Source organism: Apteryx mantelli, chromosome 21 (assembly GCF_036417845.1).
Source record: "Apteryx mantelli isolate bAptMan1 chromosome 21, bAptMan1.hap1, whole genome shotgun sequence".
NCBI classification, from domain to species: Eukaryota; Metazoa; Chordata; class Aves; order Apterygiformes; family Apterygidae; genus Apteryx; species Apteryx mantelli.
Window position 1 is genome coordinate 10,539,313 of NC_089998.1, and position 24,317 is coordinate 10,563,629.

At 50.7% G+C, this 24,317-nt stretch overlaps 1 protein-coding gene across 3 annotated transcripts in view; it reads left to right on the top strand.

Annotated features, from left to right (window-relative positions):
* Nucleotides 1-262: 262 nt before the first annotated feature.
* Nucleotides 263-24,317, top strand: part of WHRN (whirlin) — a 62,758-nt gene continuing 38,703 nt past the window's right edge. Inside the window, exons 1-2 of one of the 3 annotated variants that reach the window (XM_067309119.1) lie at nt 263-923; nt 21,332-21,547. In XM_067309119.1, coding sequence (XP_067165220.1) covers nt 327-923; nt 21,332-21,547 — 813 coding nt within the window. In that variant the 5' untranslated portion in view covers nt 263-326. The remainder of the gene's footprint in view (nt 924-21,331; nt 21,548-24,317) is intronic. The other 2 variants (XM_067309118.1, XM_067309120.1) reach the window with 2 other exon arrangements.

The following is a 24,317-nucleotide window of genomic DNA, read 5'->3' on the forward strand; positions in this document are numbered from 1 at the left end:
GGCGGCTGGGCTGGGCGCGAAGGGGCCCCGCGGGGCCCGTTAGCCCTAACGGACGTCGCTGGGCGGGAAAGAGCCCCCCAGCGCCCGTCAGCCCCAACGGCCGGGGGCGGGGCCGGCCGGGGGCGGGGCCGGCCTGGGGGCGGGGCCAGCGGCCGCCCCGCCGCCGGGGCCGCACTGTATAAGCCGTCTCCCGGCAACGGCGGGCACGTCACTTCCCGGGGAGCCGCCGCGAGGCGCCGGCGAGCGCGCGGCCAAGCCGAGTGGCGCGTGCGGCGCCGTCCGCGGCGGCGGGGTCCGGCGCGGGCCGGTCGGGACCGGCCGGGAGGATGAGCGCGGAGCTGGACGGCGTGTCGGTGCACTCCTCGTCGTCCTCGTCGGGCTCGCTGAGCTCGGCGGCGGGGCCGGCGCCGCGGCCGCTGTCGGCCAACGTGCGGCGGCTGCACCAGGCGCTGACGGCGCTGCTGAGCGAGGCGGAGCGGGAGCGCTTCATCCTCTGCCTCAACGCCTACCACGGCCGCCGCAACGTCTGCGACCTGGTGCGCTCCCTCCGCGCCCTCCTCGACGGGCCCCGCCGGCGGCAGCTCCTGCCGCTGCTGCGCCTCGTCCTGCCGCGCTCCGACCAGCTCCTCTTCGACCAGTACACCGCCGAGGGGCCCTACCTGCCGCTGCCCGGCCGCCCCCCGCCGGCGCCGGCCCCCGCCGCGCCCCCCGGCGAGCTGCGGCAGGTGACCCTGCGGCGGAGCAAGGCCCACGAGGGCCTCGGCTTCAGCATCCGCGGCGGCGCCGAGCACGGCGTCGGCATCTACGTGTCCCTGGTGGAGCCGGGCTCCCTGGCCGAGCGGGAGGGGCTGCGCGTCGGCGACCAGATCCTCGGCGTCAACGGCAAGTCCTTGGACAGGGTGACCCACGCCGAGGCCGTCAAGGTAGGCGGCCCCCGTCCCGCAGCGCGTCCCGCTCCGTCGCCGTCCCGGGGGTGAGGCGCTGCCCGCCCCGTCCCGCTCCGTCCCCGTCCCGGGCTTTGGCCGCTGCCCGCCCCGTCCCGCTCCGTCCCCGGCCCGGGGGTGAGGCGCTGCCTGCTCCGTCCCCATCCCGGGGCTTTGGCCGCTGCCCGCTCCGTCCCCGTCCCAGGGGTGAGGCGCTGCCCGCCCCGTCCCGCTTCACCCAGGATGGGCCGCTGCCCGCCGTGTCCTGCCTCTTTCCCTTACTTCGGGCTGGCCGCTGCGCACCCTGCCCGGTTTCACGCACCCGCCCCGTCCTGCTTCACCCCCTGCGGGCTGGCCGCTGCGCGCCCCGTCTCGCCCTACCCGTGCCGGGCTGCTCCGCTCCCCGTCCCGCTTCACCGCCCGGCGCTGGCCGCCCCATGCCGCCACCCCCCGGCTTTGCGCCGACGGCAGGCGGCTGCAGCACCCCGGGGCCCCCCGCGCCGCTGCCGCAGCCCCTGCGTGGGGCACGGCCGTGGAAACCGGGTCCGCGGGCCGGCAGAGCGGCTCGGGTTGCATCGTGCCGGAGACACCGGGCTCGTCCTGCCGGCAAGCGCACGCCGCAGGCAAACGGACGTCAGCAGTGCGTGAGGACGAGCCGGAAAGTTTCGGGTGAAAATAATAAAGGATCCCTGCTAACGGCATAGGCAGTACCTAGCTCCCGGGGGTAAGTCTAGCATCGTATATAGTTCTTGGCACGGTAGGTTCTTCCCTTCAGAGCCAAATAATGCTTTTTTTTTCCCCCTCGCAACATCTCTATGAAATGTGGCAGTGCGTTTTTTCTCGCAACACTTCTATGAAACGTAGCAGTGCTGCTTGTGTCTTTTTTTCAGCCTGGGAGACTTGTGGAAGTTGGAAATCTGTCTGAGCCTGATTGCAAGGCATGTCTTTTCTAAGCGCTAGACCATGCTGCCTCTTCCCTGAGGTGGAGAAACTGAGGCACAGAGAAACAGAACAGCTTGCCCCCCGCTAGGAGTGCCTAGTGCCAAAACCGGGAACAGAGCCTAGCTCCCTTTCTGAGTAGGTCAGAGCGAGAAGGAGAACAGTTACACAACTGAAGTGCCACTGGGTCTTTCTTAGTATATGTATGCAGCACAACACATTTCCATATGCCTCAGAAATCTGTTGTAGTAAATAACAGCGGGGCTGCTATCCATGAAGGCTTCCATGTAAGGCTAGGTGGGGAAGCTCTGTAAACTGAGCCATTTTTCACCTGAAGCTCGCTGTTTTGTGGCTAAACCCATGTTTGAGCAACCCAAATGATTTTCTGCTGGCGTATAGAACTGGCTTGTTGCTGAATTGGTGGGCTCAGCTCAGAGTTTTCTTATTGCACAGCAGCCATGAACCTAGTGAGCCAGCCTAGACCCTTAGGGCTCCAATTTGTAGGCAGCGCACGGAGAGGTGGTATCTGGGGTGACAAGGCTCTTCTGCGGGTGTTTGTGCTTTAATCCTTCCATAATACATGAAAGCACTTCTGTTTGCAGCCTGCTTCTTGTGGTGCCTTCCACCAAGAGTGCATTAATTTTGCGTGGTTTTAAACAGTGTCTTATACAGTCAACCTGCATGTTCCCCACGTGGTCTTTAAATCTGTTCCTCAGGCAATAGCGTATCTTCCAGGCTGAAAATTAGTCCTGAGTAATCTTGAGACCAGAGGAAGGATTTACAGGAATTCTTTCACTTGTTGCTTTTTTTGTTCTTAATGATAGAACAAACAACGGTAGAAGTTTTGGAAGTTGGCCTGTGATTTTGTGCCCCGAAGATTCCCCAAAGTGTATTTTGTCTGCTACATTGGGATGGGTAGAAACCAGATGTCAGGAATTCTCTGTTCTGTTAATGACTTTGCTACTGATTCAGCCCGCTCTGCTGGGTAATTCACATAATAACTGTTTCAGTTTGTTCTCTAACATAATGTACGTGATGTCTTGTAGACTCTATTAATATTGCGTAAAGCTAAGTGCTTCCTGCGCAAAAATAATTCCTGTAGGATGCAATTTGCCAAGGGGTTGTTCTGCAACAAGAGCTTTATTTTGCTGGTGTGATCTTGACATGAAAGAGAGGCTTAGGAATTTTCTGCTTGTGAGCTGAACTTCTTTAAAAAACAGTTTTGTCATGCACCTGGCTGTACTGGCATCTTCTAGAACTCTTGCACTCTCCTGTTTCCAGAAGGAGTTTTATGACCCGCTTGGTGGTGGTAGGAAGCACCTCTTTTCCTTCTAAAGGGAAGTCAGAGAGTGATTTACATTACAAACTATAATGGCGCCTTTGGACATCTTAAAATTAAATGCTGATTTGTCATTGTGAGTTGCCTACTGTGGAATCGGGGAAAAACAAGGGAAATACAGAGAAGTAGATCACATTCAGACAGTGGGCAGTTTCTGAGTGATTTCCTTGAGCTTAAGGTACAAATACCTCTGTCCACATTTAGGACATCCAGGCTGGAGCTGCGGTGGCAAGAGGTGATTGATACACAGGATGGCTTGACCCTGTGTTCTCTACTTTCCCCTGAAATCCAGCAAGCTCAGACTCACTCTTGGCATGTTTGTTACAACTCGGTGAAGGCCTCTGACTGTGTCCTGGCCTCTTACACCGAAGCAAATCTCACTGACATCCTCACTGATGTCTATAATCTACTCAGTAGTAGATCACTATCTGTTTCTTAAGCAGGCTTGCACCAGAGCTGGGTTTGTTCGTAGGAATTTATGTGCACACTGTAGTCGGGATCAAATACAGAGGAATCTGTATTTTTTTTTGTTGTTTTTTGCCTTCCTAGAAAGGTTAGGATTGTTGCTTGCAAAAGGTGAGCAGAGAAGGGCTTTCTTAATACAAACCAATGGCCATGTAGCCAAATCCCCCCAAACACTGGCCACCTACTTTAGACTAGTAGGTATGGTGACCTCTCCAGCAGCAGCTGTCTGATTAAGGCATGGCTCCCATTTCTGTACGTGGAGTGACCGTCTGGCTCTCCACCTCTCTGAAAGAGAGCTTCATTTCCAGGCCGCGCTTCCATCTTGACTGTCCTGCAGCAAAAAACCGTCTCTGTGTGACAGCCTTGGTATTCGGAATATGCAAAGTGTGTTGCTGTGAGAGAAGTTGTCAAAGCTTGTTCTTAAGGGCGTAAGATGATTGCAGAGGTCAGGAAAGCTCTTTCAGTCCTTCTGATGTTGTCCTGGCCTGCTCCAAAGCACATTGCTCTCTCTAGAGTGCGACAGACAGAAAAGTTGCTTATTGAACTAGAAATCAGCTTTCTATTTGGGTGCTCTGAGATGCTGAGCTATGAATTAGGTAATGAGGCAGTTGTTCAGACAGAGCAGTGAATAAACACATCTTAACCTGTTTGTGACCTCTCTTAACGCGCACGGGCCAGTTATTGCATTCGTTTTACAAATCATAACGCCGTTGCTCTCTTTTTGTGTACGTCTGGCCGTGCAGGAGTACCAGTTCTTCTCCAGGACTTACCTCTAAGAGGAAAGAGGGACTCTCAGTGGGGTAGGAGGCAGTTGCTGTCTGCTGTCTCCTGTTTTCAGGTATCACTCAGAGCCGTGATATACCAAGAGTGGAATCATGGCACCAAATTAAAACTGCCCCCATGTCAGGCGAAGACGACACGAGTAATGAGTTGCACACTGTTCCACCTGAAAATTTATTGGTGTCCTGCGACCAGTGCAATGGGACTTGTAGATATTTTACGGTAAATTAGATAAAAAGTGGAATTCTGAATTAAATGATGAGATTACCTAAGCACTCCAAATCAATTCGCTTAATGACCAGCTTCTTAACCTTTATGTGAGTAGTGGAGTTTTGTGCGTTGTCTGCTTCATGCTCTCTGTGTTTCATCCAAATCAAAATTAAATGACTCCATTACAATTATAGCTCGATCATTCCGGCATTCAAGAGTGCAATTTAGCAAAAGATCATTGTAATTTAAATTATGGTTTAAGTGAAGAAGCTTATATTGTCTATCATATTTTTAGAACTCACTTGGCTTTCATCAGTCTCTCTACAGTACACATTTGATATTATAGCAGTAATGCTGAATGTTTATATCAATAAGCTATAATATTTTGTCCAGAGTAGTTAAAATGAAGGTATTTCTTGTTTTAGACCATCAGAATGTAACACAGGGAGGTATTTCTCCTCTACTCTGATGTTTGCTTTTAACATCCACTCTCTTTCTCCCCCATCCCTTACTTTTGCTGCTTTGTAGGAGGTTTTTGTGTCCTTTAAATTGTTTGGGGAGGAGGAAGGAAGGGGAGAGAAGTGAGTGTGAAGTATCAGGGCTGATGGATCAATCCTGATTTGTAACAAAGGAGTATTTGGCTTTAAGAGTTACTCCCAGCCTTGAAAAAGCTGGGCTGATAGGTGTCGTCAGACCATTTGGCCTGCTCCGCGTTTCTGTTTAACCAGGTGAATCCAGAGTAACTTGATCAAAATCATCAACACTGCTGGTTTATGTGCATCTGTATCTGTCTTGGTGTGATTACTCTGTCCATCTTGGTGTAAATCTGTTGTAACTTTGGCAAAGTCAGTGGACTCGCATCATATTTATTCTGAAGGAACTGGGTTCGTTTTTAAGTTGCTGATACTGTTACTGGTTCTTTAGAGTGGCTTTGAAAGGAAGCTGTGGGTTTTGCTGCTGGCGTGGTGGGGTCAGGAGAAAGCTTGTGCTAAGGCAGATTTGTTACTGGGAACAGAAGAGACTCCAGAATACAGCACAGCAATCCGTGAGCCCACGAGCTCTCTCCTGGTAGCAGGATTATTCCCTGCCGCAGCCCTGCCAGCGAAGGCTCGTCCGTGACGGAACGGGCTCCGATCGCCAGCCGGCCCCATCTCTCTGTTGACGCTGTTTGTCTCTGTTAGAGCCGGAGGTTTTCATTCGCTCCAAACCAGCCTCTCCCTCTCCCACTCTGACGGTGCCAAGCAGACATTAAAAAAAAATTAAAAAAAAATCAATCTCCTTTTAATTATTTTAATGTTCTGTTCATTTGGACCCTTGTGGCAGCTAACAAGGTGATCTCTTAAGTGACTGTAATATTTCATGTGAGGTAGAAAGGGCTCAAGCTGCTTGTGCTCTGGGCCCTTGTGATATTGCTAAGAGACCACTGAGAAATGACAGAAGAGATGTGTCGCTCTGAACCTTGGAAGTATATTTAGAACAATTTTACCTTCCAGGCAGCTTGTAAGAAAGCAAACCTCATTTCATTGCTGCTTCTCGTTGCCCAATTAATTGATTATCATTATCTGAGACTGCTTATTTGCTACAGTCAGTAAGCACCACTGTAGTGTACATGCAGTTGTAGCAGCAGAAACAAATGTGGCTTGTTTTTTTTTTCAGTTGATTTTTAACCCTCCAAGTACGTGAGGCTGTGGGCTGTCACGTATAGTCGTGGTTAGGATGAATGAGAGTGAAATTGATATATGTTTCCTGATTCCAAAAAGATATCAGACTTGTTTCTTTAAATGCCTGTTTGCTTATCTCTGTCTCTGTATTTTAGAAGTCACTGACTGATCCAGAGTCTAGAAATGTCTCCCCTTCCCAAGGGATTTCTTAGATGGCTGGAGCATGGAAAAGAAGGATGTGACCAGCACCTACTGCAATAGTTAGAGCAATAACCTACTCCTCCGTCTCTGGGTACGCTTAGAGACAAACAAACAAAAAACCCCAAACAACATACAAGAAACTGCTCGCAGCTTAAAAGGCAGGTATCTCGCAATGCCTCCGCCTTCTGCTCTGCTCTTCTGTCCTGCAAACAGTTTCCATGTTAACTTCAGCAGCCAGCTGAGCTCCGAGGGTGACAGCGGGAAGTGTAATGTCACTAGGATCTCCCTCTAGGAAAGGGGGGGGGGGGACACTCTTGGCCTTGGAGGCATTTGCATTTTAAATTGGTTTTAATGATTCTTAAAGGGAAGGGCTCTTTGCAGCGGCAGGGTATAGATCTGGCAAGCGATGTTCTTGGTTTCACAGGCGGATCCGATGACGCCGTCCCTTTGGGCCAGGCGTGAGTGTTGATCCTAACCTGATACTGAGGGTCAGGCTGCTGGGCTGCCAGCGATGTTGGTGGTCACTGTGAGCTAAGCTGAGCTGATCAAATTAAAGTAACTTATAACTAGGGCAGTGGGGTGAACTTGCATGTGCAGAAAGCATCTCCCAGGTCCTGTGGAAAGGTGGGTTTGGCTATTGCATTGGAGTAGGGACGGGCTGTGTTTGCTGCTCTGCCACCGATTTCCCACACTGCACCGTGCAAGTTACTTAGTCATCTGTTTCCCTTCGTTATGTCAGCAAATCATAACTGGCTGTATTGAAATCAAATGACATTATACTGATGTAAAAGGTTGGAATAAGGTCCTTAATCTCTCCTTGCCTCAAGTTGTAATGCAGGAATGATAATACTCTATTATCACTCCCTCTCTGTCATCTCTGTTGAAACTAAATCCTTCAAAGCAGGGGTGGCTGCTTCCTGTTGGCACTGATAATGACTTGTTCATCGGTGGTAGTACCGTTGTGGCGTCTTTGAGTTCTTGGAGTATAAATACGGTATTCATTGAGCTGCTTGTAAAGAAATATTTCTGCCTCAGTAGAGAAATTGATAAGGTAGCCCAAAGGATAAAAGCCTGTCTTCCCTCCCAGTGTCTGTCAGAAGAAAACAGAAGCGATAGTGTGCGACATAGCTGGTGGGCTAAAATATCTTCACTCGGTTCCTCTGTCCGCAGGAAAGATGATGGATTTTTTTGACACCTTCCTCAATGCCGTTTCTCCTCAGAGAATGATTGTTTTCTAAATCCCCCTTGCCTGAACTGACAACACATCTGCTAAAATGATTTGGCTTAGTTTCTCTTGACTGGGTGCCCTGTGAATTTTCCATTACTGACCACCAAGGGCTTAGTAAGTACGGGTAAAGCAAGGACTTGCACAGCCCATAGGATCTCCAGTCCTGCCAGCTCCTCGTTGCTGGGGCTCAGCAACTGCGTCTGAAACTCTCAGGATGGGATTTGTGGGCAGAGAAGGCTGGAAAGGCTCTGATTAGGGCAGACCCGGAGTGGGTGTCACTGGGCATTTAAAGTGCCTTTGTCATTTTTCCACATTGATTCTTTCAAGTTTGTTTTTCACCAGGTAACTAACCATATCCAGGCAATAAGCACAGTCTGGATATCTTGGTCGTTCTCATCATATGTATTGCTTTTTTTCAGTGCTGTGGTTGATGTGGAGGAATAAGAGGAAAGAAGGGGAAAAAAAAACATTTGGAGTTTTGATCTAGATTTTTCTTTTTTTCTCAGAAAGCACAGAACAGATTTCCAGGCTTGCATTAAAATAAAAACCATCTGGCATTTTTTGCTGTTTTAAAAATTGTACTGGGCTTGTGTGAGGGATGTACTGGGCAGCGACTAGCTTTGAGGGAGGGGAGGTGACAGAGCCATCGCCTGGAAATGAGGGTCAGCCCTTAGAGGGGCAAGAAAGCCCTGGAGCTAAGATTTCCCTTGACATTCCCAGGTGAAAGGGACATGGGCCTCCCAGTGCCTTGGAGCTTAATGTGCACAATCACCATAATTATATAGTCATTTGCATATATTTGCATAAGTGCCACTACTTGAAAACCAAACTTTTGTCACCTTTGCCTTGGGAGAGGAGGGGTAGGTTCGAGCGGGCCTCCTGCAATTCCCCTGTGTCTTCCTGAGGGGAAGTACAGCTTGTGCTCTCCATCTCCTATCTCTGAGCTACCCCCTGCTTTTTCTCTCGTTCCTCTCATCCAGCACTCCATCTGGAGTGCCTGCACTTCCCCTTTGTATCTCATTTGCTCTCTTTCTCTTTTTCCACCTGCATCTACTCTGTGCTGTCATTTTCTTGCACCAGTTTTCTGCTTCCCTGCCCACCCCAGCCACACGTCCTCCCAGACGGATGTCTCGGATTCACTGCACTGAAGCAGTTCCCCTGGTCTTTGTCAGGCAACATGGGAAGGGGATACCCTTGATCCGCGGCATCTCGCTTACAGCTACAGCCTCAAGACTGTAAGGCCAAATGCCATTTTACGTCTTCCTTGGCATATGCTGTACCTGGGGGAAGAATACTGCCCCATCCCTAGAGTAGAGCTATCCGAGCTGATTAGGATATGGCCAGCCGTTAGTGCTGGGCTGGATTTACTCTCTCTGCTGGTCTCAGCAAGGTCTGAGGTTTTTTAGCACGGAGGAAGGCTCTGAGCTGGCTGGCTGCGGACCTTCTGGCAGCTCTTCACACCAGCACAGCATGGGCAGTGGTTAGCATCAACAGTGTGGCCTTGCCAGGCTGCCTTCTCCCAGGCTGGAAGGACCTGTCTCTAGAGCCCTTCACGCTCATGCCCAGACATTTTACATTCCCTGCCTGTGCTGCCTGTCGGAGCTTACCAGGCTGTGATCTGAGCTGGAGGCTGGAGTGCCAGGAGAGCGTTAAACCTCAGGGTCTTTCCCTGGCTGCTCTTGATGTGGCCTTGGGGCAGTCGCACTCCTTTGCCTCTCTGCTTCCATCTTCCCCCTCCCAACTCATTTGAGCGATTAAGACTGCAGTCTGGGGCAAGGGACAGTGTCTCCCTATGCATTTGTACAGCGCCTGGCAAACTCGGCTTCCAGCCTTATCCTGAGGTGCCTGGTTGCAGCTGTAATAGCCTTATAACACTTGTGCTGGCTGCAGAGGATCCTTGAAGGAAGCCTCCGGGGGTCACACAGGCAGTGCCTCTGCCTGCCGTCTTCTGCTCCATCCTTTCCACCTGCAGAGGAACCCTTTAGCCAATAAACCTCAAACAAACTCATGGAAAAGGTCTGGCAGTCCTGCATCCGCAGTCCTCTCACCTCCATAGCAGAAACAGGGAGCTTCCTCATCCCCACTGGCAGTGAGATGGTTTTGCTCAACCTAACTGAGCCCACAGGGCTGAGATCAACCTGGATCCCCCTGGATCTAATGAGAACATTGCAAGACAGCACAGGAATAGTGGTTAGACAAACTTCTGCAAATTGTTCACTTCAAAGCTCTGAAACACGCTGTAAAAGCTCCCTCTGCCTCCCTCCTGTGGTATCCCTGCCTTTCTCTCCCCCTCACAGTTTTTCCAAGTCTGTGCCTTACTTTTTTGGGCTTAGCTGGTGCAAAATTGTGTGGGACTTTAATGATTGATAACCTGCGCACTGACCTTTGCAGCTTGCAAATGGAGCAAGTGCTTGAACACCCATTATTTGAGCAGCCCGAGAAGCCAAACAGCTCTGTCGAGTCTATTATTGTCGGAAGAAAGCAGCTTGCGTCTGTAGCAAGGGGGAGGATGGCTCATAGTTAATGCTTCTTGTATCAAACTGCGATCTACCCACTAACAAAATGAATTGGAATAGATTGCTCATTTCATTAGTAGCGAAGGTGAGTGGGCTGCATCCGAACAGGACGCGTATTTTATTCAGGCTGCCAGAAGAATGCTGGTGATTAATTGTCATTGATTTCTAACATCTGTCTTCCTACTGGGGGAATTTTTGAAGGCCTGGAAGATGTTTTTGGGCAGCCTTCAACCTTTCAGCTCCCTTGAGAAGCAGAAAGAATGAGGGGGGAAATTACGGAAGAGGAAAGCTGCCATTGGTAATGTGAGACTCGATGGGCAAGCTCAGCCTTGCGGAGGGGTTTCGGGAAGGTGGCATCTGTCAAGGCTAGGCTATGTAGGAGCCCAAAGCCACCCCTCGCTCCCCCGATGTGTGTGTGTGTTTTTTTATGGCTCTGAGGGGTAGCAACTGTTGGGCAAAAGTGTGATTTTTTTTTTTCCCCCTCCCCCTTCTTTTTTCTTTTAAAGGTAATACCTTGTGTGAGCACACGAGATATGCGTGTGTGCATGTTTTTCTTTTTCTTTTGCTTATTTTGAGCAATTACTTTGCTCTTGAAGGACTTGATGGATAATTAAATAAAGTAGTGTCAGAGGATCAGTGGCCTTATGGAATCAATCTGCCCTTCTCTCTACCACTTGCTGATTCTAATAATACAACTAGGCAATCAGTGGCTGTTTCCTAGCTAAATGTTTTGGCAGCAGTCCCCAGATTCACTTGAATTATTTCCTTAAGCTTTTCTTCTACCAGGTGTGCCTGCGCACTCTGATGCCAGTGTTAAACTTTTCGTGCCATGGTCTCCACGCGCATTATAGATGGGGCAAAGCCAAATATATCCGAGTCTGGAGTGGAGCACAGCAACACTGAACAGCATGTAGCAGGTCCCTGAAATGGTTTGAGAAAGGAAAGGGAGATGCAGTCTGCACCTGGCTGATGCTGCAGAGGAGATTAAGGAGGTGGAATTATTTTATTTAATGGTCCAATGCAAATGGGTTGGTTCAGTCTGCCCATCGAATAGCATACTTTCTCAGAGAGCTTGCAGTCTGAATTATGTTGGTACTTTTGTTGCGGTGTCTCTGCTCTGATTGGGCCCAAGAGAACTTGGGTGTCTGTGGGGGAGTTCTCCCTTGTATTATTCACACCCGGAGCCTGTCCTTTGTCTCCGTGGCCCCCCGCTTTTTCTGTTAGGTGAAAGCTCTGATCTGAAGAACTTCCTTCTTTGTCACATGGAGCTGGGGTGACCTGCTTCATGGAAAGTGCATCATTTGTGTGGGCAGGCGCTGGCCCTTGCTTGTTTTTTGTTGGCACCTCTCCCAACCCAGAAGGGCAGGTAGAGGGGATCTCACTGTGCTTTATTTCGTAAGTAGGGCTGATGGCAACACTGAGGTCAGTGGACTTGTGCACTGGACAACCTGCTGGCACTATGGCACCTTGTTGGGAGTGGGGAAAGGGGAAGTGTTAGATGTTCAAGCTTTAGCTGGGCTGCCAGGCACATAGACAAGCGGCCTGAAGGCTTACAAGAGAAGAGGTTGCAGTGAGGGAAACCTGCCATAAACCCCCTTCCACCAAGGGGCCAGTGCACCTGGCAAAAAGCCCTTGCTCAGGTGGATTTTTGGGGCCCTGTGCAAATGTGTCCTAAGAGGCCAGAGTGGATGTACAGTGGGGGAGAAGCCAAGGAGGTAGGGCTAGAAATAAATTCCTGCTGATAGTTTGATGTTCAAAAAGACCAGCTGGAAAATGGATCCTGCTCTCTGCCATGGATGTGGTCCCTACTGGTCAAAATGCCTGCGTGTTGGCAACGACAAATGTGTTGAGGAGGCTGCTTGTGCAGCTCCTGGTTTCTGATTAATTAGTGCTTCTGATCCCCAGATAGTCAGTTGGTCCTTTCTCGCGAGCCCTGAGAAATTAAACTGAAAAATTAAATTGAAAATGAAACAGAAAGAAAAGAGAATAATCCTGCTTCTTGGAGCAGCTGGGCGAAGATGAGGAGTCTCGAGGAGTCCCTGGTGTCAGCCAGTGGCATGAAATGTGGACGGAGAGTGCCAGTTCCAAAGGCATGATTCCACATGGGGTTGTGGAGGCTCCAGGGCAAAGATCTCTTCAGGCCTGGCTTGTCCGTGCTGCCCAGCTCCTTGCCCACACCACCCCGCACTGCCTGCTGTGTGACTACTGCCCATGCTGGGGCAGCGCAGTTGGGAGGGATGGGGGTGCGGGATGTTGTAGGTGAAGGTGGCAGCTGGGGCATTTCAGGCCTTGGAGACCTGCCTGGGTTTCCTCTTCCTGATTATCAAAGCTGATTAACCCTTGTGAGGCCAGAGCTTTGGTTCCCTTCCTGGCTTAGCCTGTAACCCCCTGTGTCATCATGGCTGAGCTGCTGTGACCTGCCATGTCTCAGCTATATCCTACATCAGATGGAGGAAATGATATCACTGGCACCGGCAGAAGGGTCCATGGAGCCTGTGCGGTCCCCTGGAAGGGAGAGGGCACAGAGGGGCAGCTGTCGACATCCCTGTGGAAGAGGAGGGCAGAGTCTGGCCTTAGATACTTGTATGAAGCTGCCCATCCAGGATGGTCTCCACCCACGTCCTGGGGTTCCCAGTGGGCTTAGCAGAGCCGCACTAGTTATTTCTGACTGGGGAGGGAAGATAGCTTGAAGCCCCTTGTGCCTATGGTCCCAGCAGTGCAGCGCTCCAGCCAGAGGCTGTATTTGGACTCTGTTCATCAGCATGAAGTTGGGCTGCCCTGGCTCTAGGCTCTTGCCAGGAATTGATAGGACTCTGTCCACACCGTGTCTCCGGGGAGCAAGGCTGGCTGGCAGCTCCTGCTGCTGAGGAAGGGGCTAAGGCAAGCAGAGCTGTCTCCTGTGAGCAGCAGTGTCTCTTGCTGTGCTCTCCGATGCCCTGGCATCAGCCAGCTCCTCTCTCTGTGCTGAACAGCTTTGGCCCTCTGTCCTTAGCTTGAAAACCTTCCGTGCTGCCAGCGAGGCTGAGCTGCCTGTTTGTAATGCAGCAGTCATTGTCCCCTGGCACTGGTACCTCCCCTGAGGGCTTGTGGAGACTCCTAATGCTCTTGCCTCTCCGGCTCAGGCCATTAGCCTCTGCTCTTGCCTGCTTCGATGGCTATTAATGATTTTCATTTATGCAGCACCTCTCTGCTCAAAGCACTTTCTTTTATTAGAAGCAAGACTTTAACCTCGAGTCTCATTCTGAGGTTGTTTCCTTAGGGCACCCTAGCACCCTACAGCTATGTGCTGAATCAGAGCAGAGCACTGTGTGAAGCACTTTGCAAGCCTCTGGCTTACTCAGAGGTTTCTCAGCTAGGAGCCATCCAGACCTAGCCTTGTTTCATTTGCAAGGGGGGTGGGGGTGTGGGGGGGGGTGAGGAGAGGACCTAAGATCCTGGCCTGATGGTAGCATAGCAGCAGGCTGCACCTCATTGCCTCAGTAGTGAGCATAAATGGTCTCATTCAATCCATGCAGTGTCCCAGTGCTGTAGCAATAAAATTGACAGGACCAAGCTGTTTTTAAGAAATTTACGGCAAATGCTCCACGATGGTGGTCTCTTGGATTCTTCACAGGAGCCAGTGATGAGGCTAGAGCATCCTTCAAGATGAAATCTTCTCCCTTAGCACTTCATAACTGTCAGAAGAACAGGTGGCAGGAGAAAGTCATTATGTCTTATCTTGTGCTGTTAACTTTCCAAAGGTACTGGATAATCATGCTCAGTGGATGAGAAAATTACCTACAAACTTTTTCTTTGGGATGTCAAATCAGTCTAGGTCCCTTCTGACTGAAAGCTACTGAGAGCCTGATGGAAATGTAAGTCAGCAGAACTGAAGGGACTAACTGGGGTGGAGCAGTGTAGGAGCTGCTGAGTATACCCATCTCTTGTGTCCCCAGCGCGGTGGGAGAAAGATTCTTCCTCAAACAGTAAAGTAAGCCAGATACAAGCTTTGCAATGCATGGATGGTCCCCTGCCATCTGGGATCTGGACTGCTGAACCAGCCTGCCCCTACAAGAGAGCTGTACACTTCCAGGAAATGGCGTCCTTCTGGCAGATCCTGTTCTGTTCTGTTGGTGGTGGTCCAGGAGGAGCACTAAACGTTCATCTTGTGTCCTGCTGCACACAAGGGGCTAGAAAACACTTCCAAAAGCTCACCACAAATTTCTCACCTCTGGGAAAAAAAGAGTCAGGTCAGTGTTCAGAAAGATGTCTTCTACGCCACAGAGAGCATCATTTTTCCTTTCTGTTCCTCACAAGGGTAATAAACTTCCTCTCCTTGGATACCAGTAGGGGAACTTTTGCAGACCAGAAGATGAACAGATGCTTCAGCTTTGGTAAAGCCAGAAAAAACAGAAGGGAAATTGGAGAGATTCTCCCTGTGCCGGAAAATGGAGGAAAAAGCTCTGTTCACTTGGAGCTCGCAGAAGCGGCTGATAGTGATTTCTGACTCTATTTAGACATAGTGTGGAAGCTTCTCCCATTTGGCTCACCTGATGCCTCGTAATTTTGCAGCTCTGTGTGCCAAGTGAAAGTCTAGTTCAGTGCGGGGATGTATGCAATCACTTTACAGGCCTGTGCCAGATCTCATTCCCATGCCTGCTGTGCTTTGTTATAGAACATGTGTGGTGCTATTTTCCAAGGGAAAACATTGCTTCCCATCTCATCTCCTCTTGCAGCCATGTGAACTTTCATTTGAATCCCTAACGACTGCCTAAAGAATAAAAAGCTTCCAGGAAGCTGGGATGTTTGAGCAAAACTGGTTCTAATGGTCACCACACTGGAGAAACGGTTTGTGCTGACTTTCCTGTGACTTTGACAAGACTCTGGTGGCCCGCAGGAGAATCCAGGTGGTGCTGAGCAAGCCTTGTGCCCCTCATCCTCCCGCTCTAGTGCTGGGCCCCTTCCTCAAGTAGGATGGTACTTTGGCTTACTGGAGCAAACACACTTCTTATGGGGGGTTAAAAGTGGAGATTCCTCAGGCAATTTGTGCTTGCAGTAAAAGAAGGATTTGTCCCCTGAGCTGGTAAAACCTGGGCTTACCCTCAGCTCAGGTGTACTGCTGTGGACAGTGACAGTGTGGGATATCACTTGCTGGGTTATTCTCTACTAATACATATATTGTCTAGCTCTGTAGTATAGATCGTGAAGATGCATTTCCAGACAAACAGCCATCTTAAAAAACAAACAAAAAAGCTTTTCTGAGTTGATGCAAGCTAATGAGTCTAAAAATATACTTATAAATAGGCTTAGCTACAAATGTGCATCACTGGCTGATTTTTTTTCACACCTATGCTTAAGCATATTATAGGCAGATGCTTAAATACTTGCTCATTTAAATGCATGCCTGAAGGCTGTGTTGAATCAGGGCTGTGGGAGACTGACTTGTAGGAAAGAGCCAGCTGAATTTTTTGCTTCCTCTCTCACCTGGTCCTATAGTGTTGCTGCATACTGTTAAATGGCTACTGCTTTTTATCTGAAAGTAGCTATGTCTCAGTGTTGCCTGCAATGGTTTGTTATATATCCGCATACTTACACTACTGTATACATGTTTGGTGTGGTTTGGGGATGCCTGATGGCCTGTAGCACTTCTACCGGCTCATAGTTATGTGAAGGGTTTGCTCGTGTTGTCACATAGTTGTTTCATAGATTATTAAGCTGATAGAGTGGGATGGCAGCTGTATGAAAGCTTCATATGATGGCAATAGCCATCTGCTGCAGGCTGTGAATCAGGATGGGAGCAGGGCTCGAAGTGTAGACTGACTTGTAAAAGACAGCTCTGGAAAGCAGGTCAGAGATACAGGGAGAAGTATGGAGACTCAGCCACACGCAGAGGCGGTTATCGTCTGGTTGACATGACACCATGCCCAGTGAGAGGCGCTCTCTTATCAACCTTCACAGGGACTTGTGCTGTCACCTTGGACAAGGTGGTTCCTGCATCACATTTCCCCTTTCTTCTTGCTTTTCTTGCCTGCGCTTCTTGAGATGAGGACCATCTCTTTGAGTGTGTTTAGCACCTAGCACAAGGGCAGGGCTGCTGGGTAACTTGCCTCCCTGCCTACTGAGGCCAGTGTTACTGCGTTACCATCGCTCAGCCACATGGCCGGCCCCACTGCCTCACAGTGGTAAGGCAAGTCCTTTGTGGGTGCCGTAGTCATCCTCCACCTGTGATCATCCAACAGCTCTCCAAAAGACGGTCTGCATCTTGTGGTGTTATGCTGTGTGAAGGTTTTGGGACATGGCTCCTGCAGGAGGATCAGCTATCCATGACCTTACTCCTGATGACTGTGAGGTTTGCTGGGCCCTCCCCCAGATACTGGCATTGGACTTGGGGAATGGTGACACCAGAGCAGCTCTGGGCCTCAGAGCAGTCTAAAAAAAGAGGCTGCATTGCTCTTTTCAGGAAAGAGCCTGACTAATCAATCTGGAAGCTGCAGGAAAGGATTTATCAAGGGTTAGTGTTGTTGGCTGGTAAATGTTACTTTTGTTGAGTAAAGATCTAGTTTAGGTAACAGGATGTTTTCAAGACACTCTTGTTGGTGGTAAAAGAGGCTGATTAATCTGCTGTCTCTGGCAATTAACTTCCTTGCATAATGCTGCAGCTTGAAGTAAGCAGCCAGTTGTTTATAAAAGCTAAGATAGGATTTTGTTAGTGGAGGGCAAAGATCCAGTAGCCACTTGCCTGTGGAGTTAAGGGCCAATGGAGCTATTTCATCAGTATTCAAGAGGAAACCACACTGGATCCCATTAGAAGTGACTGCTTAGATGTGGAAAAGGCAGCACTGGGATTGCGGGACCAAATTCTTTTTCTTCTTCTCTGTTTTCTTTCTTTTCCTAACAAATTACACCTTTTGCTGGTGCAAACACAACCCAAGCGCTGTAATAGGACCTCTTGCCTCTGTCAGTGAGGTTTGTGCTCTCTCCTAGCTCGTGGCAAGCCCAGCTGGGCCCTTGGGAGGGTGGCCTTGTGCTGGGAGTTCCCAGACTGGTGTATTTATGTGCTGCTCTCGCCGGTTGCCCTGCCTGGCACTAACCTGGCTGCCTGCATACTCAAGTGGGGCTTTCGGGGTATTTGGGCAGTGTTTGAGTATCACTCAGAGGAAGCTTGAGCCTCACTGCAGGTAGTCATAATGCCCCAGGTTATACCTAAAGACTGGTAGATCTGATGAGGATGCTGAGCACATGTGGGACTTTGCCGTGTGAGTTGTCCCCGCTGGGCTAGGCTAACCTGGACTCCATTTATCTGGGCAGTAGCATTGACAATCTGCTTTGATGTCCACTTTGCTCAATAGCGCCTTATCCTTATAGCTAACAGTTCCTTCTGGCAGAGGGTCTCGGGGAGAGAAGTGGAGAAGCAGTGTGGTCTGGAGACGTTACGCCATCAGACATACTAACCATGTCAGCCCAGCCACATGAAGTTCTTCTGAGCAGCCATCCCCTTACTGTCTTCCTCCTAGTCCTGGGCCCCTGTTCCCGCAGAAACCCTTGGTCTGTCACCCACTTGAGCTGCGGTCGTGGGTTAAGATGAGGTCGGATGGTGTGTTACGGCTGTTTCCTCTGCTATGCTTCTGTTGACACTCCAGAGTTTGGGCTACTGAGGACATGTTTCCTTTTGTGCCAGTGCAGGGGGCTTGGAGGCTGGAGGAGCTGTGTTCTGAAGGGCTCCTAAGTGTGGGGAAGGTCTCTGTGGTGGGGTAGCATCATGGTCCTACACTAGCTCTTCATTTAGACATTTGCAGTGGGGGCATGTTGAGAATGATCCTGGAGAAACACTGCATTGGCCAGGAAACCACTTCACTTACTGAGTCCGTGAGATGCCTCAGGAAAAAAGTATAAAAGACTAAGTAAAGCAGCCCCAACCACCACCACTCCTGGGCTTAGGATCAATGAGCTGTGGGGCATGCTGCAGCTCTCCCTGCTCCTGGGAGAGACCGTTTGCAGTGACATCCCAATGGGCACAGCCGGCAGCTGTTTGTTCCCTCCTTTCCCGTCTCCTCTTGTACTGACGCTGCTGGAGAGCCCTGGCCCAGCTTGCTGCCTCGAGGCACAGCCCAGCAGCTGCTCTCCTCGTCTCCTGGCTCTCTGCTGTCACCTTCATGCATAAAACATCTCCCTGTTGACTGAGATCCCATCTCCTGGCGGCCCCGTCAAGGGAGCTGCAGGGGGACATAAAAAGTCCCTTGTAAATCTCTGGCTTCTTGTCCCTGGAAACTTTACTGTGCCTCCTGAGAACAGGTCTCCGGTTATTCCTGCTCTTTCAGGAGATGACCTTCAGCTGAAGGGACCAGGCAGCGCTCTGCTCGCCTCACCTTCAGCAGCAGCCGCTGCCCTGTGCTTGGGGCAGGCTGTGCCCTGGTGCTGCCACGCGTTCCCCAGAGCAGGGCAGGGAGCCCTGCCTAGGCGCGCGCACGCAGCGCCTGGTGTCCCTGCTGTGTAATGAAAGCCCCCGATGGCGCTCTCCAGTTCTTCTTCCCCTTCGCTGGCCGGGATGCTCTGAGGAAGGGAGGAGGTGGGATGCCTGCATCAGTCCCAAGGTCCCAAGGAGACCCACTAGGGTACTGGGGTGGCAATGAATGCAGGGAGAAAGGGGAGAGAGCAGCTCAGGGAAGGGCCCCATGTGTGCTGTTGGCCCAGCCGCAGCTCTGAGAGTTTTCCTTGCTCCTTACTTAAGTTACGCTGACATTCAGCCCCTGGCTCGGAGGCTCCGTATGAACATATGCATGTGAGGAATGCCCAGGATCAACATAAACATTTCTCAGAGAATCTGCTCCTTCATTTAGGGGGGAAAAAGGGTGGGTGCACAAGCGTCAGTCAGAGAGGGTTGCACAGCATCTCCATGGCAGAGGGAGGACTGGATCCTATGTCTCATAGGACACGGCTTGCTAACACTGTGCATTTGGTCAAATCACTGATGATCTTCGTTATTTGCTTGTGTTTGCTGAGGAGTTGCAGCCTCATTTAGAGATGAGACTTTGCTCATGGGACAGTGCTGTTTTGCTGTCTCGGTACCTGGATAAATAAATGGAGGCGTAAAAGAGGATTTCATAGAAATGGCTCCAATTTGAATGAATGGAGAAAGAAGTTGTTTCTGCGGGATGTTGTACTCCAGCTCACAGGGTGTCGTTCTGCACTGGTAGCTCTCGGGAGGGTGAGAAGCCCCACCACCACCCCCAACTCATCGATGTGGGGTTCAGACTGTCCTAAGTCTGTCTGCGTGGCAGCTGACAAAGGGGCTTTGGGCTGAGGTGCTGGGCTGTGTCCTGAGGCAGGGCTAGGCCCCCGCTCTGCGGTGCCTGTTTGAGAGTGGTCCCCCACGGCCGACGGGGAGGGGGTCAGAAATAGCTCCATCGTCCCAGCAACTCGACTTGTCTGCCGTGCAGTGTGGACCCTGCATGCTCTCGCAGGGAGAGGAGGGGTCATGGCAGATGAGGTGTTTGAGGGAGAAGCCCCCATCGCAGATGTGGGGCTTGGTTAGGGGCCACCCAGTGCTGTTTGCTTGCAGAGCGAGAGCATAACATGTAAAAATGTGCCAGGAAGCAGCAGTGGTACCCCGGGCGGAATGGACCCTAGTGGAGCAGCAAGTCTCCTGCTTTGCACATTTTGGAAAGGCCAATTGATTAATTGTGTGTATCGGTTAATGAAAGCTTGTTCTCTGTTTTAAAAATGCTGATTCTTATTTATGGCAGAGTTTATTTTTCTGGACAGGGCCGCTGTGAGCTCTCCTTGTTTCATTTTCTGAGGTATCGTGCACTGGACTGGGATCTGCAGCATGAATTCGCTGTGGGATGATGTACGGCCAAGGGTGCTACATTAGAGGGGCTGGGGAGCTAAGGAGGCAGGGGGCTGGAGTTAGAGAGCAGCCCAGGAGATGAAAGGGCTCTACATCTCTTCTGATGGGGCTGTTGGTTTCACAGTCCTCATTTAAGCTCTCCAGGCCAAATGACCTTGGTAGCATGTAACAAATTTGCAGCCAAATTGCTGTATATGATGGAGACTCTGAACTGGGAATTGGCTAGCTGGATTCTTTCTAACCCCGGCAGGGAGGAAGAGGAGAGCTGCCAGGTCAGAGCTGGGATCCAGCCAGCCCAGTATTACTGACAGTGTTACTCTTTATCCAAAAGCTGTTAGTATTCGTTCTTCCCTGTCGTGAGTCTCCCTCGGCAGCCGCTCTGCTCAGTGGGGAGAGGAGACCTTGCAAGAGTAGTTCATCAAAAGGACACATATGCAAAAAAAATTCAAAGCAGTCCCTTTCTGAGTGCAGATCCTGAGAACTGATGTTCCTGAGGCCTGAAAAGGGATCAGCACGTACAGCTGTCCCCAGGGAGAACTTCTTTAAAGTTAATTTAATTTTACTGTAAAACCTCTGTCAGCTTCCTGCAGTGCAAGCTGGAGAGGCAGAGGAGTAATTGCAAATTCATCTGGATCTCAAGGTCATCTTGGTGCATGCGGTTTTAAATATATGTATATATTTATTCATTATCGTATTCATTAATTGACTACTTGTGCTGGAGAGGCTACTGGTAATGAAATGGCAATGGAAGCTGAATTTCTGGGAACATTGTCGACTGCCTTTCCAATGACTTAGTGAGTTTGGGATGAAGCCATGGGGAGCAGCGCTGCTGTTTTCCCCAAGCATTGATCCCTGTCCTGCTCTGATCCCCTTCCCTAAGTGGCAGAAACTGCTCGGTCTTCAGAGTCAGTTCACACTGGAGTTTCTCTTGGGCACCTCGCTACCCAGCCTGCCTTCCACGCTCCGTGCCACTCTTCTCTTTCCCTGGCTGATAGGGAGATTGTAGTTTTTGTGTTAGCACCTGCAACCTCCCCTGGATACTGTTGCGGTTCAGGACAGAGAAAAATCCCAGGTCTTTCACTAGCTTTGTGTAGCTCACTTGTTCCATAGGTGTTCGCTGAGCAGCCTGAGATCCTCCAACCCCAAGGAAAGACAAAGCCACATCACCCCAGAGCCCTGAGGCAGAATCGTCCTCCCTCCTCCACTGGCATTAACCCCCTTCTCTCCTTGGTTTGTCTTCCAGGCACTGAAAGGCTGCAAGAAGCTGAACCTGTCGGTGCATTCAGTGGGACGCATCCCCGGGGGATATGTCACCAACCACATCTACACATGGGTGGACCCGCAGGGCCGGAGTGTGTCCCCGCCGACAGGCCTGCCGCACCACCAGAACAGCTCGCTTCGCAAGGACAGCGAGAAGAGGAGCCACCTCCAGCTCCTGCAAGAGGGAGATGAGAAAAAGGTGAGCAAGGGGGATCAGCCATGGGTCTGCGGTTACCTGTCAACCATGTAAGTGCCTACCCTCTTCATTCCCTACGTGATTTACCTTCCTGTGCTTCTCCCTCAGGATGGTCTGTCTCTCCTTTAGGATACACTGGGCCCTGTGCAGTGTCCAGTGCTGCCCAAGTAGTGAACAGCATTTAGCCCTTACTCCGTGTTAGCGCAGTGACTGCTCAAAATACATGATAGGGGAGAGTCTCCCAGCCACCTCCTTCTTGATTCATCCTGCTTTGTCCTTATGGCCCTCCAAGATCCCAGTTTTCTCCCAGGGTCTCTGTCTTTGGCTCCATCTCCCTGGAGGAGTCCTGCAGGGCAGGATGGGTTGGCTTCATTCCTGTTTGAGGTAAGTAGAAGCTGAGCACACAAGAACCTGAGCAGTGACTCTGGGGAATGGGAGCCTTCAGGCTCAGACAGGAGTCCATCATCCTTCCTGGGCTGGAGACAAGACGTCATCCAGGTGGAGACATGTCTGACAGTGAAGGTGCTGTTGGAAACACCAGTCAAACCAGAAACTGCTTTTAAGGCTTTTCCCAAACAGGTTGTTAGTTTAGCTGGAGGCCCATTACCACCATAGTCATTAAGAGAATGACACAGATGTTCTTTTCAGGAGGGCCTGGGGATTTGGAGAGCTAGATCTCGGAGTGCGTAGATCTCAGAGTGCCTTCTTCCTGCATTTTGGATCATTCCTAAGGTGTTACTGTAAGGCTTTGCTGGCTCTCTTTAAAGTTTTGCCCGAGGAAAAAACAATTTTTCTCTTCCAAAACTACTATAAAATAAAATGGATGATTTTTCCATTTGCGGAAAGGCAGGCTGACCCAGGAAGGCCCTGGGCAGTGCCTGTGCAAAGCCCCGTCTCTTGGAGATGGAGCCGGGAAGGGAATGGCTTTCACGGCGTTATCCAGGGAATCTGGCGGTGTCTGACCAGTGCTGGCCCATTCCAGTGGAGCCTAGATCCTAGGACTTTGGCAGAGTGGGAAGCATGTCAGCACATCTAATTCCCAGTCCTCTTCTCTTACTGTGAGTCTACCCTCCTTTGAAATAGGCCATATTATAAGTGATCCAGCAGAGGATATGTTCAAGCTGCCTTGTCTGGTCCTAGGGATTTAGTGTTTCTTCTCCCTTGTGCTTCTCATGCCCGGAAGAGACCCTAGAGATTTATTGTAGCTGCTGAGGAACAGTGTCCAGATGCCCTTGTAATGAGACCTGGGGCCAGAGGGGCAGACACTGCTCTCTCTGTCAGCAGTAACGGATAGGGAACCTGTTTGTCCTGTGGAAGCAGGATACGGTGTTGCCTCACCAGTGTTCACGGGATATTCAAGTACTGTCATATGAGAGAGCTGGGCACATGCTTCCCAAAGGTACTGAGTTGCCTGGAGCCTTGACATGTTTCCATCCTGTCATCCTCAGATCTCTCTGGCTGCCCCCAGCACTTTGGTTTTGTGCCCAAAATGCCCTTGGGCCAGCCTGCTAAGGCTGTGGAGGGATCTGTAAGCTGGATTCTCCCACCTTAGCCAGAGAGGGAAAAATCTATTAGGGGATAAGGCAGTTTGCTTTGCTGATGAAATATTCATGTCGGCCGCAGGGGAGAAGGGCCCATTATTTCTACTTTAAGGAGAAGAGAAAAGCAGCTGCCGCTGGCGTGCTTGTGTCCCCCACCCCCTGTTGCTCTGTGTCACCTTGATACAGCCCCTGCGGAGCTGGCAGAGACTTTTTGAAGCTCCAGATAGGAGGTGTTTCTCTGCACATTTTCCTTTGTTCCTTTCTGTGTATCAACAGGAAATGATTAGAAGCCTCCAGGCATGTCCTTCCCGTCGTTCCTTAGGGGGATGTGATGACAGGTGCCGTAGCCATCTCTGGCTAGCTTGGCCACTGCGCGGGCCAGTCATCATCAACCAAAGCACCCTCCACCGTGCTGCTCCTGGTCCCTGAGCTCACCAGGGCTGTGTCCCAAGGGGTATGCAGGAAAACGAATGCAAGTAAACTTGGCAAGTAAAGCACAATGTGGACATGCTTGTTCAGAATTAAAGCAGCCTTAATTACTGTAGCTTGATTTGCTCTGGAAGGGAATGAATCCAAGTTGAATGAAGGCCGCATTAAACTTCTAAGAGCATCCGTGCAGGGCTTGGATACTGTTGATCTCACTCACCCCTAAGGTGCCAGGGGCCCCCGCTCCAAGTTGCTGCGAGTGGCACCATTCTAGCTTCAGCCTGGCTCTGGGTCCTTATCTCACATCCTGCATGTACAGCTGGAGGCTGGCCTGTGCTGAAGGGCAAGACTCTTCCTTTACTCTGGCAGCGTTCTGTGTGCAGGCATGAGGGGGCAGAAGAGGCTACTGTTGTTGTAAGCTGGGCTTCTCTGGTACCATTGCTGTGATGCCTCTCTTTGCAGTAGCACTGCGCTTGCAGGGCACTGGGAGGATCTGCCAGCCTTGGTGTGATGCCCAGTCTTGCATACGGCTACCAGCTCCTGGCCTGCTGGTTTCAGGAGCTCTTCTGCCCAGCTGGGGAGTGAAGAGCTTTACTCTCTGCCTGGCTCTTCCCGAAGCTCATTCTTCCGTTCCCTGGTGCCCCCCTTCCCATGGGCTGGGCAGACAGACAGCCCTTTGACTTCTTCTAATAGAGGATCACGCTTTGATTGCAGAGCTGAGGGGTGAGGGCCCGTCTGTTAATCTGGAAACAGTCAATTACAATTACAGAAAATGTTTGAAGCTTATAGAAATGCATGCGCAAAGA